At 38.8% G+C, this 17,033-nt stretch overlaps 1 protein-coding gene across 1 annotated transcript in view; it reads right to left on the reverse strand.

Annotated features, from left to right (window-relative positions):
- Psd3 (pleckstrin and Sec7 domain containing 3) overlaps positions 1 to 17,033 on the reverse strand; it is a 449,956-nt gene that overhangs the window by 69,218 nt on the left and 363,705 nt on the right. The window contains 1 exon segment of the mRNA XM_028883856.1: positions 15,679 to 15,872. Within this exon segment, the coding sequence (XP_028739689.1) occupies positions 15,679 to 15,872 (194 nt within the window).

Raw genomic sequence — 17,033 nt, forward strand, 5'->3', positions numbered from 1 at the left:
ACATCCCCAGGCCCTCAAGGGCTTCTTTCACCTTCCATAATTTATTCCTGACCATGTGTGTGTCCAGCATGTACATATATGCCAATAGGCATACGTGCATGGAGGTAACAGGTTGATAGTGACTCTCTTCCTCTCTCTCTTCCTCACTCCCTTTTTGTGACAAGGCCTCTCACTGAAACCATGGCTCTTGGATTGGTTAGATTGTCTGGCCAGTGACCTCCAGGGATCCACCTCCCTGTACCATCCCAGAGCTGGGGATATAGATACATGCCACCTTGCTTGACCTTCCTTCCTTCCTTTCTTCTAAGGGTTTCTCAGCTGCTCCGTCATATTCTCCATGTCATTGTCCTCTGTTGCTACCTGCCATGTGGTTCTAACTCCAGTATTCTAACCACTCCTCCTCCATCTCTAATCCAATACTGACTGGAGGCTTAGGTGAGGCTGGTGAGCTCATGTCTCGGGACCTGGACTCACTGTTATTCTGAACCTCACTGGATTTCCCTTTGATTGTTACAGAGCCATCCATTTTTATTTAAAGGGTGTTTAAAAATATTTGCTCTATCACTTTCAGAAGTTTTATAACGGGAAAGTTCACAATCTGTAGGTCAACATATAGTGAAAAATAGAGTTTCTAGTTCTTTCTTTTAAAAGACATGTGTCCATGAACTTTGTAACCTAGGAAGAATTTAGTTCGAGCAGAGTATAGAATGGATGAGGGTAAAGATAGGGTAAGAGAAAGTAGAACAAGGCAATCAGCCGGGAGGCATTTACATCAGTACAGGCAGGAGAAAAGGGCCAGAGCACAAAGGTCTGAAGTATGTTAAAATAAAGAAACAGGGAGAAAGGGGAAGAGACTACCCAAGTCCTGCTATGGTTGCGAGGCTAGCCTTATATATATATCTGTTCTAACTGATCTACACCAACCTTTCAGGTAAGTAATGATCACCACACCAACATCTCTATAACTATAATTATTAGTGCAGTTCTGAAAAGTTAAGAAAGCTGTCTGATAGGCTGTTCACTTGAAGATTCCAAAGCTATTTCAATGGGCAATTCAGACCAATGAACATGTTATGGACATCGGAAGAAGGAGGAGCTGGGAAGGAGGTAGCGAGACTGGAGGGGGGGGAGGGGATTTATGTGCGATCTTTAGTCTCTGAAATGTGGGGCCTTCAAATGCATCCCTGATCAAAGCTACAGTCTTAGAATAGAGGCATATCCTTGTGTCTGCTCTCTCCAACATTTCTAGAGAATAATAACATAAACATCAATAGTACCAACATTGTGGTCATAGTAATAAGGGCAGCAGCTCATGTTTACTGTGAGCATACTGTGCAGCAACCATTCACATATTCCACATGTATACGCTAAAACATGAACTCTATAAGGGAACCTTGACTGCAGCCCACTTTGCTGGTGTTAAATCTGGGATCCACAGAGAACTCAGAGCAGGTGTTTCACCCTATCACTGGGCACTTTCACTCTGCTGTGTGCTCAGGCCAAGGCAGGTTAAACTGGATCTAGGGCAAAGTGTCTTGGATTGCTATGAGACAGAAGGGTAATTAGATTATTTACAAGCTGATTCAGCAAGAGTGGACTCTCAGGAAAAGCACTGCCTCAAATAATCGCAGAGACATTTATATAATGGGCTATATAATTGCATCAGTACATACCCCTTGACTATCGGTCCTGGCAGGGGCACTGTTTCTTGCCCTCTCTGTGGGTTAAAATAAAATTGAAAAAGACCAACAAGATTCTGTGATTATTCTTCTATAACTTTCACACACACACACACACACACACACACACACACACACACACACACACACATTTTCTGCAAACTAAAAGCTAGCAGCGGCTCTCGAGATGGTCTATAGTGAAACTATCACTAGCTCTTCAACATCACAAACCAACTGTCACATTCCACACTGGAGGACCTTATGTGGAACTATAACATGCTGTGAATAACGTTCTGCCTTCAGTTTACCACGAGTCTCCATAGCAAAGGGAAATGTGTATCTGGGGCTGTTCACTTCTGTAGAGAAGGTACACCACATCCATAAGCAATGCAAGAGCCTTCATAGCAAAGGGAAATGTGTACCTGGACAGTACACTTCTGTAGAGAAGGTACACCACATCCCTAAGCAATGCAAAAGCCTTCATAAAAAGGTGGAATGTGTATCTGGGCTGTTCACTTCTGTAGAGAAGGTACACCACATTCCTAAGCAATGCAAGAGCCTTCATAAAAAGGTGGAATGTGTATCTGGACTGTGCACTTCTGTAGGGCAGGCACAGCACATCCCTAAACAATGCAAAGACTACACAATCTTGTCCCATTTTCAACCATTCCTCACTGAGTTCCCTAATCATCTGCTTTTTCAACTTTAAATCAGAAAGGCACAGTAGGCAAAAATAAAATATTCACATTACCTATTTCCTCATTTAAAACACCAGCACTTCTATCTGCTGTCTTGAAAACATGCTATTTGAGTAAAATGACAAACCTCTTTCTCTTTTGAGGGTAGAGGTCAGTAAGCCATACCAACATTAAAGAGGAAGAGTCTGTTCACATTGTCTGAAGTTTAACAATGTAGGCTCTTCCAGGTCAACCGGCAGCAGAAATACGGAGCTGGGACAGTTCCAATGCAAGACTCTTCCAATTTCATTAGGTTCATGGAGAAATCTTTAAAAATTACTTTATTTCCCCAGTGATCCTGTTTCAAATCTCAGCAAAATCCTCCAGGTACCTATCTGGCAGGTGACAGTTCAGGTGTGCAGAATTTGTTTTGTGCAATTGGTTTGCAAAGATTTAGATAAGCCATAGATGACAGATTCAGGAATTCATAAAGGAAGTTACAGGTAATCAATACATACTCATCCCTAACAAAACATCCTCAAGCATAAGGACCACCATAATATTCCATCTTTATTAGCAGAGCAGAGCTCCGGTACTCTCCAATTAGCGCTGGAAGCAACTGAGTCCAAGCTGAGGATAAGAGAAGCTACAGGGGAGATGAGTCACACAGTATTAAGCAAATGATAGTATTAGTCATTCCCAGGTTTACAACAGGGTGGTAAAAACACAATACTACTATTGTAACATCATTTTTCTAAATTGATTTCCTTTGAAACATGAGGCAATTTACATATTAAAAAATCATTTGACCCTTATATTCTTTCTCTGTAAGGTAAGGATAGTCTCGCTGGCTCAGTTACTTGTATTTTATTAAAGGAAAAACTGTGACAGCCTAACCTATACCTATTGCTTTTCCAGAAAAAGATTTCCTTCTTTTATATGATATGAATATGCTTACATGATTGACAGAGAACAGAACATGAAGGGAGAGGACTAGAAGAATATCTTAGCCCAAAGTCCTAACAGCCTCACAAAGCCTTCTGAACTAGAGGAAGGCACTTGAAGGTGATTAGCACCCTGATGCCTACAATTTCTCTTACTATAAATACTGCCCACTTAATATTTTTGGTTTTAAACTTGTAATATGAAAATGTCACTAGTTTCATATTTACAATGTTGTTCAGCTGTTCCAGGCATATGAATAAGTTTGGGACACATTCTACCCCTAAAAAATGTGTGTATATACTTTAGTTGCAGATTCTAAAGAAATAAATCTCAAATAGATCAGGAAATTTCCTGCTAGTGAGCTTTCATGGTACCGGAAGGTCCCATGCATGCTCCTGGAGGAGAAAAGACATCACTGGTCTAACTAACTGCTAGATTCTACATGCTACAATACCAACTACCAGCAAGATGGACCTACTGGATTAACAGGACATAACTATTAGAGTAACTGACCACTTTCTGATTTGATTTGCAGCCTGATTCATAGGGAATTACAGCCATTACTGTAAAACTATCCAAAGGCCCATGACTGGGGAGTCATATGCCCTATGGTAAAACCCACTCTTCTTAGTTTGCTCAATGGTCATGTCATCAAGCTTCCTTCTGAATTTTTGTGTTTCTACTCATCAATGTGGATTGTTGCTCTCAAGCATGGTCAGAGGGAGCTTCTTTTTGCAGTCAGTGGAAAGATGCATAACTAGTCAAAGTGCTGGGGATAAAGAACTGATTTTAAGTGCCCAGGCCTATTTTGGACACCATTATCAATCCCCCAACTCATTCCCCCTCAAACCTTTCCCTGCCAAGTCTGAGGGAACATCTTCAACGTGTAGGCAGAAAGAATGTAAGAGTAGGAGGATGGAAGAAAGTCTGGGAAATGCTGTCATCTGTGACATGGCTGATGCAGCCATGAACTCATAACAGCTCAAGATCAACCCAGTCAAAGTTCTAGCATGGATGAGGAGGCCCTCTTGAGGCTCCGCCCCTATTAAGGAGCTATTGGTGATTAATCTCTATCTGCTAGGTGAGCGAGAATAAATTCTTTGGGAGTGTGACCACTTTTTAAAGGAAAAGGGACATTTAGCACATTTAGTTTCCCTGGGAGAGCGTAAAAAGTACGACATATTAACACATTATTTGTATCCATTCAGTCCTATGCCCTGTCCTGACACTGAGGTATCAAGGAATTAACTGATGGAGTAATTTTCTATCAGTAACAAAGTGTTCATCAGTAACAAACTGATGGAGAATTTTCTATCCAGGTACTAATAAGCAAAGGACATTCAAACTGCACTCATATATGCAGCTCTCCGCTCTCACTCAGGGGTTTCATGGGTGGCCACTGCTGTAAGTCCAGGATAAATGTAAATGACTGGCTTTGAAAAACAATATAGAAGGGAACCAGAGTATGCACATTATTTAGGTGTTTAAAAAAAGGGAGGTGGGGGGAAGTAGCAGAATAACGGCATATCCTTTTATTTATTTATTTATTTATTTATTTATTTATTTAGGAAAACAGATATGTTCATTGTAGAAACGAGGTTTTTTTTTTGTTTTTGTTTTTTTTGTTTTTAAATGTGGTTAGAGCAAATCTCATACTATCACGTTTCTTTCCAGGATAACATCATGGCCTGCTCCTTCACTTCAGTTAGGACTCTGCTCAAGTGTTAGTTCATCCAGGAGTCTGACTTCTCCCCACGTCTGCAGCACAGTGTCTGCTTCCTTCATTCTCCAAACTTCAACAGTCTCTCTCCTTACACAAACATAACATAACATACCCTCAAATATAACAAACCCTCTCCTTACTCTGCCTCCCTCTCTCCTGTCTCCTGGGATTCAACCCCCAGCATTGGGCATGGGAGACAAATACTCTACTGATTAATTTTCCTTTGATTACTTAATACTTGCATAAATTTATCACAAGGAATACAAGCACTCTGCTCACACTTGAATAGAAGCCCCACAAAGTACTTTGGGTTTTTGGTATCTACAGCTCAGATAGCGTTTGCTCCATTCCCAATTTAAAAAGTCAAAATGTCCTAAATAGGCAGATATACAACATATGATCCAGAAGATATTAATATTATGGAGGAGTTCTTTTGCTATCAATTGGGTAGATAGGATGCATAAAGAGGAAAGGGCAGGGGGACATGGTAGTTTATGACCATAATCCCAGCAAGTACTCATGGATTGCCATGAGTTTATGGCTAGCTCGAATGGAACTACAGAAGTTCAAGTTATCACAAGTTATAGTCTAAGACTCAGTTTCAGAACACCAAAAAAGAAAAAAAAGTCATTTAAGAAAAAAAAATATAAATTGCTCCATTAAGATACTATTGGGCTGGGCAGTGGTGGCACACTCCTTCAATCCCAGCACTCGCGAGGCCAGCCTGGGCTACAGAGTGAGTTCCAGGACAGCCAGGGCTGTTACACAGAGAAACTGTGTCTCAAAAAAAAACCAGAAAACCAAAAACCAAAAACCAAAAAGATGATGCTGGATATGCAATAAAATATCAGAAAATAACCAGGTTTATAGGAACTAACACAGCGTGACAAATTATGAGGCTATCTGAGGGTTGGTTAAGGGACAAACAGCAGGGACAACAGACTTTAAGATTCTAAGAAACAGTTATCAGAACACTTACAAAGTGGATCTGGCTGAGGGAAGATGCTGGAAAACTTGTGCTAGTAAACTTTAAAAAGTTGAGCGTAGCAAAATCTTCCTGAGGCACAGTAACTTCACTTAAGTGAGAGCTAGAAACATTGAACTAAGAAGAACAAGCATACTAATGAGTTATCATCAGGCCTTGGGCTCTCTGTAAAATTATAAAGAGTTAAGTGCTCAGATGCAATGTAGGTAATCCCTTACAGTCTCTCTCTGAAGTTGCAGGCTACTGATAATTGGAAAGGAGGGTTATTGGTAGCAATCAAGTCTCCTTGAATTCAGAAACACCCTGTGACCCATGGAATGACACAGCCAAAGCAACTGCTGAGCATGCATCTCTACAAATAGCAATTCAAGTCAGGCCACTGTAATTGTAAAGCAGCCCCAGGCTCCCTGGCACCTTTAAAATGCCTCCAGGCAGAAGCCGCTCCCTCTGGGTCAATAAAAAGAATTCAGAGTGGCAAGGATGAGCAGCCCCCAGATAGGATCTGTTCTTTAAGGAGAGGGACACAGCATGGCTGGTTCTCTCAAACTCAGGAGCTCCCTAAGACTTCAGTAACTTCTGACAGGTAACCCTCACCCCTGAACATAGAAAGACCCACTGCCACAGATTCCACCCCAAGTGATGCCACCATATGTGTCCTGCTTAGCTTTCCATAATTCTGGCCAAGGGTCTTGCATTTATCAGACTTCCTAGGCTTTCAAGTGCTTCCTGCCTTTCCATAAAAGGGCGACAAGTGTGTATCCCCCCCAAGAGCAACAAGTCACCAAAGTGAAGCTGAAACATTGTCAACTAATCAGTCATCCTCTATCCCTCATCTGTTTGCTGTGAATGGTCCAGCCAGTCCTTTGTACTCTGGGTTTCCTACCTGTGCTTCTATTAAGTACAGATACTGATCTTCCCCTGTAGTGGGTAGCCATTCCAGCTTGGTTCTGGAAGTTCCAACCCCCATTGAGACTCTGGCAACTGTCACGCCTACGAGGCGGGGCGAGGGGAGGCGCTGGGGGACCCGAGAGCTGGATGGGCCAGCGCTCTCTCTGGGCGCTCGCTCGGTGCCGGGACACTGGCCGGTGCAGATTGACTGTGCAGAGCTCTGGAGAACACCGCTGGACTGCATTACACCTTCCCCAGACCCTGCGACCTACCCATTACTTAATTTGTGAGTTACGCCATTAAATAAATATCCTTTTAACTACGTGGAGTGGCCAAAATAATTTCTCCAATATTCCCCTTCTCCACCACCACTACCAAAAAAAAGTTCCAGAAAGAAAAACTTGAGTTTGTTGTATGCCGAGCTGAATGCTAAATTCCTAAGATGAATTCCCAAGAATGATGTAATCTCCTGCTATTTCTCAGCTTCTCAGACTCCAGCATTCCTCCTTTGAGCATCCTTTACCTGGAGTCTCTTTCATGTACCTGTAGTTAGGCTTGCATCTAGTTAGGGTTACATTTGCACTGAACATATAGAATTTTTTTTTTTTATTTTTCAATTCCTAAACAACACAGTATAACATCTATTTCCATAGCACATGCTTGTACTAGGCATTACCAGTAATGGAGAGAGGAACTAAGTACATGGGGGAGCTCATGTTCTGTGTAAAATATCCCATCCTACACAGCAGTGTGTGCAACGAACTTAAATCTGAGAAGAAATACCTACAATCATACCTCAGTCATTACCATTCTTGAGTGATAATCACATGGTATTAAATGTTATATTTTTCCATTATCTGTCATTATTTTCCAAACATTTTTATATTTATTAATTAAATTTAGCTATGACTTTAAAATACGCCATTGCATTAATGTATATCTAACTAACAATTGTTCCAGGATACATACAAATATTTGTCCAGAATCAGTGGCAAAAATAACACACACACACACACACACACACACACACACACAGTAACAACACCCTACATAAAATATCAGATTGGCAGTCTAGGGACAACTGCTATCACTAATATGATGATGTCTACATTGTAATAATAAACTTGGTGTTTTAAAAAAGTATAATGATATATCATGTCATCCAACCAACATCTGCGAAGGCTTACATTGTACAGCTATGCCATTTCTTACTTAATGCATCATTACTAGCTAGAACCCTCTTAGGATGATGATATTCTTTCTATAGCTGAAATAACAGCTCAGTTCCATCTATGAGCCAGCACAGTGTCAACTACAAAAGGCTTCGTCGATTATTTCCAGTTTAAGGGTTCTGTGCTGTATTTGTTCGCTGTTGGAATAGTCATCCATAATCTCTACCACAAAAGATTTCATCACCTTCCTTTTGCAACTTCGTGCTCTGCTCAGTTTAAATGACACCTACTGAGATATATTTGACTCTTCCTACCTTCCCCTCCAAGAGTATTACTGGCACAAATCTAGTGCTCAGAAAATTTAAAAAAATGTATCAGTGACCTATCTCATTTCTAAGGTCAAATTCTTAACTTGGTGCTCTGTAAAACTCTAAATTTCATACATAAAGTTTTACTACCATGATTAACTTTTTTAGGGAACTAGTTCCACTCTTCTCTGTAGCTGTGCTTCTCTGGTCTCAGTTTCCTATTAGAATATATTAAGTAGAAAATTCTAGAAGTTAGAAATTCTTAAATTTTAAATTGCACATTTTTCTGAGTAGTGCAATACAATCCCAATCAAGTCAGCCCAGGGTCTTTTTTTTTTTTTATCATCAACTTGTCCAAAATAACCAAATGTTTACAAAGTTAGATCCTCAGTAACCATCTCTGATCTGCTCTCTTGGTTTTGTAGTTTTGTTTTCTGCGCTTTCGTTCAAGGAAGCCTTATTATACTTACTAAGAACCCCAGAGCACAACAGTAGTGCCATTGGCAGCTTGAACATGAAAAGGCGAAAGTGCAAAGTGCTTCCTTTAAGAGGAAAGAAAGAAAAAAGAATCTTATGTTGAGTTTGTTAGGACCTGTGTTAAGAAGAGATCGTCTATCCATTAAGTTCAAAAGAAGGAAAAAGAAATCCATGCTGATGTACTGCAGCACTCAAAACGCAAACGTTGTAGCAACAGTTCACAATGCCTGCTTAATGAACAGGGAAATGGCATTAGCTTACAGTGTTCATTCCTGTCCACGATTTCAGACAGAGCGGAGGGATCTAGAAATGGACGCCCTGAGGCCCCGGGAACTACTCAGCAGCTGTTTATGTTGTCACTGGTGGTGCTAGGGACTGAGTCCAGGGCTTCTTGCATTCAGAGCCTATGAACACCATTGTGCATTTCCCACACAGTATTTTTAATTTCAATTTTAATTACTTAGAATTCAATACATGCATCAAATTACCATAACAGAGATACAGAACTTATTTTCTTCCTTCTCTTAAATGTTAACTAAACCTAAAGGGTAAACAGTAAAAATAGAAGAACTTCTAAAAATCAGATGCAGCGAAACCTGCATTTCTCTGCCAGCAAGAAATACGTCAGAGACTCTGTACCCAGACTTTTTTGGTCCTGAAAGATTGGCAGTTTATGTTCCACTGTTCCCTGTCAAAAGTACTGCTTCTGAGGAGAATGGTGGGTGGCCTCCTTTCACTAACTTCATTGCCAAAAAGGGTAGATTAAATTAAAGACACAGCCATCCAAACGGAGCTTAACCTACAGCATACTTTTTTGGTTTGAATGTAGGACTGTAAAGGGGCATTCATGAAACTTCACCAAACTCAACTGTCACATGACAAAGGACGATTCCACACATCCATGGCTTCTTTCACTGCACAGCTCTTGGCCTTGGGTGGACAGCCAACACTTCTTATCTACCCAGTTTCCACAGAATGGCAAACTGGAGAGGGGAGGGGAGACCTTAGCCTTCTTTTAAAGTAATTGCTTTTTTTTTTTTGGTCTTTTCTTAAATGAGTATCTCTCTTACAAGAGACAACTCTCTTATGGAGAAAAAAAACCCCTTTTATTATCTCTTAATTATAGTGTCGCTGTTCCCAATGTTATACAATAGCAACGATTTCTGCCTGCATTGCCATTATAACTCTGTTTTCAGAATGTGTGACTCAGGATCACTGACTCTCTCACATTTGCCATGTAGGATTGAATCTTCGGAACTTCTGATGACAGACAATTGTGCTAATCCCTCTAGAGTGGAAGCCCCTGGCTTTCTGAGCATTCTGCCCAGTCACCTGCATGCCCAGTGAAGAAGACTGTAAATGCACCCCATCACAAGTTCTCTCAGCATTAAAAAGCTGGCAATTTAAAAATATTTCACATAAGATATCCAAGATTAGTAATATCAGTGCAGAATCAACAGTGAAAATGCAATAATTAAAAACTTAAAAATTACTAAAGTAATGAAACTTCTATGATTCATCCTTTTAGTTCCTTTCCCGAAAAGAATCTACTTTTCAACATTTGATCTATTTCTCCTGGTAGTTAGCCAACATGATACTCTGAAACATTTGTTTCTTTGCTATATCTATCATAAACCTTCTCTATTGGCTATTGGTTGTGACAGATGAGGATTTAGCAGGCATAATCATCTTTATCTTATGAATTTTAATTTCTATTTCTATTGTCCTCTGTGGTTTAAACATCCTGACGACATTGTTGCTTTAGTGAAGTTTTTTTTTTCCTTAGCTAGGCATGGTGGCATATAGCTTTCCTCCTGAACTTAGAGGCAGGCAGATACCAGTGAGTGTCCTACCAACCTGATTTACATACCAAGTTCCAGGCCAGCTGGAACTATACAGTGAGATCTTGTCTCACCACCCCCAATTTCTTTCCTAGTTTAACTACTGGTTTTCAGACATGGTCTCATATAGCTGAGGCTGGCCTTGGGCTCAATATGCTACTAAGAACATCCTGCACCACCACACCTGAATACATGGTGTTGACAATAGAAACAAGGGATTTATGCATGGTTGGCTAGACTCTATCAATTGAACTATAGCCACAACAACACCTTAGTTTTACTAAGGAAATACTAACAAATAAAAATTGTATTAAGTGTCATCTGATATTTAATATTTATATACATTGTGAATTACCACAATCAAGCTCATTAGTATGACTTTTACTTCATATGTTTATAGTTTTCCTCCTCATTTTTCAATTATATATAACTGATGACAACTGTTTTGTTTTCTGTGTAGCAGTATCTTTCTCTTCCTCTGTAGAAGAACACAATGGATTTTTTCTGCTTCCCTGTCCCTCTACTTCTATTTCATAATTCCTTTTATTGGAGACTATAGGGTCAATCTGGACAATATATAAATTCTACTATATGTTAGTGTTGTCAGTCTGACAGGATCCAGAAGCCTCTGAGGGACAGGCCTTTTTGCATGCCTAGGAAGGACTGTCTTGATTGTGTTAATTGATATAAGAAGACTCATGGTGGTTGGAGAGGAGGCTGGTCCCTTGATGGGAGATCCTGGACTGTACAAAATGGAGAAAAAGTAATGCACTAGGAAGCATTCATTGCTCTGTTTCCTGGGACTGCAATGTGAAAAGTTTCAAGCTCCTGCTGCTTTGACTTCCTATCATGATTGACTACTTTAAATTGTAATACAGAATAAATAAAAAACCCTTAAATAAATAATCTGAGTAATGTTTTTCCTTGTGAAATTGGCTTGTCCTGACTTTAGCCCATTGAAAAACACAGGATCAGACTCATGATGTGAAAACCACAAAGAATCAATAAAAGTTAAAAAAAAAAAAAAGAAAAAAGGATCATTTCTTTTCCTAAATAATTTAAGATTATGTCTAAATGTATACTATAGGTCTGAATCACTGAAAATGCTATATGCATCTTCTTTTCAAACTATGCTTTAACTTTTAAAATTTTAGGAGAAAATTACAATATAAAGAATTCTTTGGTTAAAGGTAAGTTCTGTGGAAGGTCAAGTACTTAGCTTTCAAGACACCTTGTTTCAATTCTAATGGGGAATATGTCTGTCTGTCTATCTATCTATCTATCTATCTATCTATCTATCTATCTATCTATCTATCTATCTATCTATCTATCTATCTATGTAGATATACATAGATCAGAGTGTTTTCTATTTGTGATTTTCTAAGTCTTAAGGTATCCTCTACCTAAGGGTTATAAAGTACTGTTCCATACTTTCTTCTAAAAACCTTAAAGCTATGTTTCTTGAGCTCTTATCTTTATCTCTAAGAAATTGATTTTCATGTTAGAACTGAGGTACAGATGCATTGTACACTTACACAAAGACACACACAAAGAGAGCACATATGCATATACACATATACAGGGCACGCATGTGTACATGTATGTGTACACCCACACACAAAGCCTCAGCACCATTTACAGAAGCATTTTGCTGTCTTTTATTGTATAAATTACTTCTTCTATCAAACAAAAGCCTTTCAGAAGTACTGGAGACCTCCACTTTTGTCCTCTCTCTTCCACCCTATCGGGTTGTTTATGCCTAATTACATGGGAAAGTCGGCCTGCTCACAGCATACTTCCTCCTCTCAACTTTTAATATTTTATGATATACTTCAGTTAATGCTGTAATCAGTAACAAGTTTATATTCACTAATTACAAACCATGATTCCTTTCTAAACAGCACAACCATATGTAAGTGCTTTGGATGCTACAGCTTGTATATAATATATCTTTATAGTATATATTATCTATAATATATAATCTATAATAGTCTTGGGTTCTGGAGGAGTATTTAGTTACCTGCACCTAATCTAATATGGGCTTTGAAATAAAATTATTTAAGCACTTCATTAGTTCATATCTTTACTGAAAAGGTAGAAATGTGATATTACATAGGACTCTACTTTCCTTATACATGATGTCAGTGAACTGACGCATCATGATAACAAATGACTGGTGACAGAAAAGTAGCAATTACTGTGAGGCGGGCTGGCACGAGGCTATAAGTATCTGCAGAAACCATGGTCAATAGAAGGTGACTGAGTAAATTCATGCTCATCAATATTTAAAAAGTACTGGTTGGCAAGTGAAGAGCCCGCTGTTCCTACTTAAAACCTTTAGTCATTCAAATGCATGCCATACAAGTAACAGACTGTTCCCCACTACAAAAAATGTGGAATTCAACTGTTTTCCAGTCATATTTTCTCATACAAATTCCTTTTGACAATAAGCCACAATAAGCTAGAATTGGGTGTTCGTCTGCTTGCCGTTTCTCTGTACTGGCTAAAGCTTGGGCTAAGCTGAGTCACATGACTTCATTTCTCTGCAAGTGGATGATAGCATTTGTTTCATATGTTAGAGTTAGATGAGTTCCCACATGAAGTGCTTGGGATAAAGTTTCAACATTGAGCAATTATTTTTATTGTTCAATTATTATTGACCTTGATCATGTGGAATGTATTTTGAGTATGTAATCACTTTCTTGGTTTTCACAAGTAACAAGAGTTTGTATTTTTTTTTTTAATTCTGTCTGACAAAATACCAAAGATACATCTTGTTTTTCAAATTGACTTTTCAAAGTTTTCTCTTAATGTTAGATTTAATGGTTCTGGTTAAACACATACTTTTATGGGAGATACACAGACTTGACTGAAATCATTAGTAATCTCCTGACGGTATAATTTCTGAGTATACTTTAGAAGGCAAAAAATGAAATAAAATAGTCAAGGTTTAAAATCTGTTCATATGAAAAATTATACACATAATCTGAAAAGCTTGAGCCCATAAAACAATTAAAAACTAAAAGATATCAAATCTTGAATGAACAGGTGGTCTTTTCAAGAAAAGTTAATAATATTTTGGAGAAAATAATACCTCAGTAGAACTTTGGCACAAGTTTTCCTTATTAAAGACATAAGCAACACTGTCTTCAGAGAAGTAGGCGGTGCTGGCACACATACAGACTCACAGATGTAACATATAACGCACCGTGTAATCTCGTCTGACCATGGACTCACTATGCAGCTGGGCAGGTCTTAAACTTGCGATCCTCTTGCCTCTGCTTCATAAATGCTGGGATTCTAGCATGTGCCAACACCTTGGATTTTAAAGTAGTTTCCTGAACAGGCCTTTCAAAATGGACGTATTTTGTTCTCTTTGTTTTTAAACCTCCATTACCTTTACCACTGGTTGTATCATATGAGTCTCTACTGTATAATTAGCCCAAGGACTGAAACTACATAAATATCTGACTGGAGGAAACAGTCACACCTATACCTAAAAGGTGACGCTGGATATGACCTGAACGATGAAGCTGAATATGGCAAGTTGCAGAGAAAGGGGTGTATCTATGGCTGTAAATGGAAATTAACATGTTTGGCTAACTAGCAAGTTGTTCCTATTTGGTGCATGGGAAAGGATGCATGCACATGTTAAAATGAAGACACGATTGTCTACTGATGACTGCCAACAACTCCTTTTCTGAAACCTGTACCATACTCTTCCCTAAGGGATCTTTCTTCTTACTATTGCAACTAAGCGGGTGCTGTCAGTCACAGTACTTTATTCCCTCAGTTAGGCAAACACAGTCCTCCCCTATAATATACTAAATTCAAAGTCAGAAAGAATTAGAAAGCTCTTTCCTGTCAATTTTGACTATATGCAGCTGGCTAAGAGGCATGTGCCCAGCTGCAATGCAGACAATTTAAAAAAAAAAAAATACAGCTAGCACATACAAAGTTACACAGAGGCATAAATAAAAAGTGTGCACTGGTAGGAATCTTCCTTCTTCAGGACTGTCTTTTTCCTAAGCTAGTTTTAACTGGTGTCACTTGGAACTAAAGGGACCACACACAATGTTGTCAAAAAAATTAAGCCTGTCTGGCTAGTCTACAAAGTCCACAGGAAATGTGGTAGAGGTACTCCCAGATTATGGAAACATCAAGAAATCCATTCAGCAATGTATGACAGTATCAAAGCCACTGCAATTTAACTGAATATGGTAATGCTGTGAGAAAAGTGTCCAGGCACAAGCACAAAACTGCCCACTTCCTCACTCTATGTTCTGTCTGTAGGAAGAACCCAGGAGGTAAAGTCTACTAATTTTGAGCACGCATAAACCTTGCCTTAGCTGTTCAGCTACATCAAACTGGTTTATTCACTCTCTCCAAAGATTATTTTAACTATGTGAACACATTTCCTTCTTTTCAAATTCCAAAAAGCACTTATCTACCTAAAGATCACACTTTATGATTCACAGAGAAACTGGAAGCCATCAAATATGACTCCTTCAGCTTTCCAATACTAATCATATGGTGCTGCCCTGCGTTTCACCTTCTCATCTTACCAAAGGCCACATATCCCTTGGTATGAATTTCTTTCCTCATTGTCTCTGGGACCATATGTCACTGATTACTCTATGTGATATTCAAGTTATCCCCAACCACTGGAAATGTAAATCCATGAGGACAGGGTCTGTGCCCATCCCACTCACAGCTAAATAGTGTTGAAGCCATGGATACACAAATGAATGAGAACCAGGGAAGTAAGTCATCTATGAGCAGTTTTCCATTTCTAGAGTTCTGAAATGACTTTGATCAGGCACTAAAGTGAGTCTCTGATTTAAGACTGAATGCCTAACTTCAAGAATACTTCTTTATATAGACATAATTTTCTTTATCCTTGGCTTTATTTCAGATGAATTCACTTTAAAATTTGAGCCCAAAGGTGAAATAAATATAACAGGAAATGATAACAATGCTTACTCTTCTTTCCATCCATATCTGCATGGATTTTGCGAGCCAAAAATCCACTTTTGTATACAGCAGCATTTGGGTCATGAGGAATGTCCAAAAATGGGTTAGTTGTACTCCCAATACGACTGATGGTCTTTGGGTGTGTTCCATTAGCCTTCTCATCAGTACCTTCTGAGGGAGATTTCTTTTTCTCTTCATCATCTCTGTAAGGGAGAAAACACAAAGACTGAAATAAGAGCTTATCTTAAACTTTCAATAAACAAAGTTATTTAGAATCATCAACTCCCTGTTTGCTAATAGTTGATTAGTGTTCATAAGAACCACTTTGAAAATCAGCAACACTATGAAAAGACGGAATGAAATAGTAATAGGAATAGAGAAAGGAGAAGAAACACAGGCCAAAGGAACAAAAAATATTTTCAACAGCAACAACAAAAATCATATAGGAAAATGTCCCTGACCTAAAGAATAAGAGGCCTATCAAGTCCACGATGCATAAAGAACATCAAATAGAGCAGACCAGAAAAGAAAGTCCCCCCAGTACATGATAATCAAACAGCAAATATAAAGAACAAAGAAAGAATATTAAACCTTGCAAGGAACAAGCCCAAGGAACTTATGAAGGGAGACCTGTTAGAATAACACTTGATAACTCAATGGAGATGCTCAAAGCCAGAAGAGCTTGAACAGAAGTTCTACAAACTCTGAGACCTCAGATGCCAGCCCAGACTATATCCAGCAAAACTTTCAATCACAATAGATGGAGAAAATAAGACAATCCATAATAAAATCAAACTTAAAGAATATTTATATATCCAGCCCCTCAGAAAGTGATAGAAGTAAAAAACTACAACTTAAAGAGTTTAACTATACCCAATAAAACACAAGGAATAAATAATCCCAGACCATCAAGTTAAAAGAGAAGTACACACACACACCACCACCACCACCACCACCACCACCACCACCACCACCACCACCACCACCACCACAACCACCACACCAACAACAATAACATCAACAACAAAATAACAGGAATTAACATATATTACTCATTGATGTCTCTCAACATCAAAAGTCTCATTTCCCCAATAAAAAGACACAGGCTAACAATATGGATATGAAAACAGGATCCATCCAAAAAGAATGCCTTAACATCAAAGACAGACATCCCATTAGTGTAAAAACAATAGAAAAAGACACTCCAAAGAAATGGACCTAAGAAGCAAGCTGGTGTAGTTATTTTAGTATCTAACAAAACAGACTTTAAACCAAACTAAACAAAAGATGTAAGGAAGGACACTTTATACTTATCAAGAAAAAACCCACTAAGAGGACATTGTAATTCTTATTATCTCTGCTCC

Source organism: Peromyscus leucopus, chromosome 17 (genome assembly GCF_004664715.2).
Source record: "Peromyscus leucopus breed LL Stock chromosome 17, UCI_PerLeu_2.1, whole genome shotgun sequence".
Lineage (NCBI taxonomy): Eukaryota > Metazoa > Chordata > Mammalia > Rodentia > Cricetidae > Peromyscus > Peromyscus leucopus.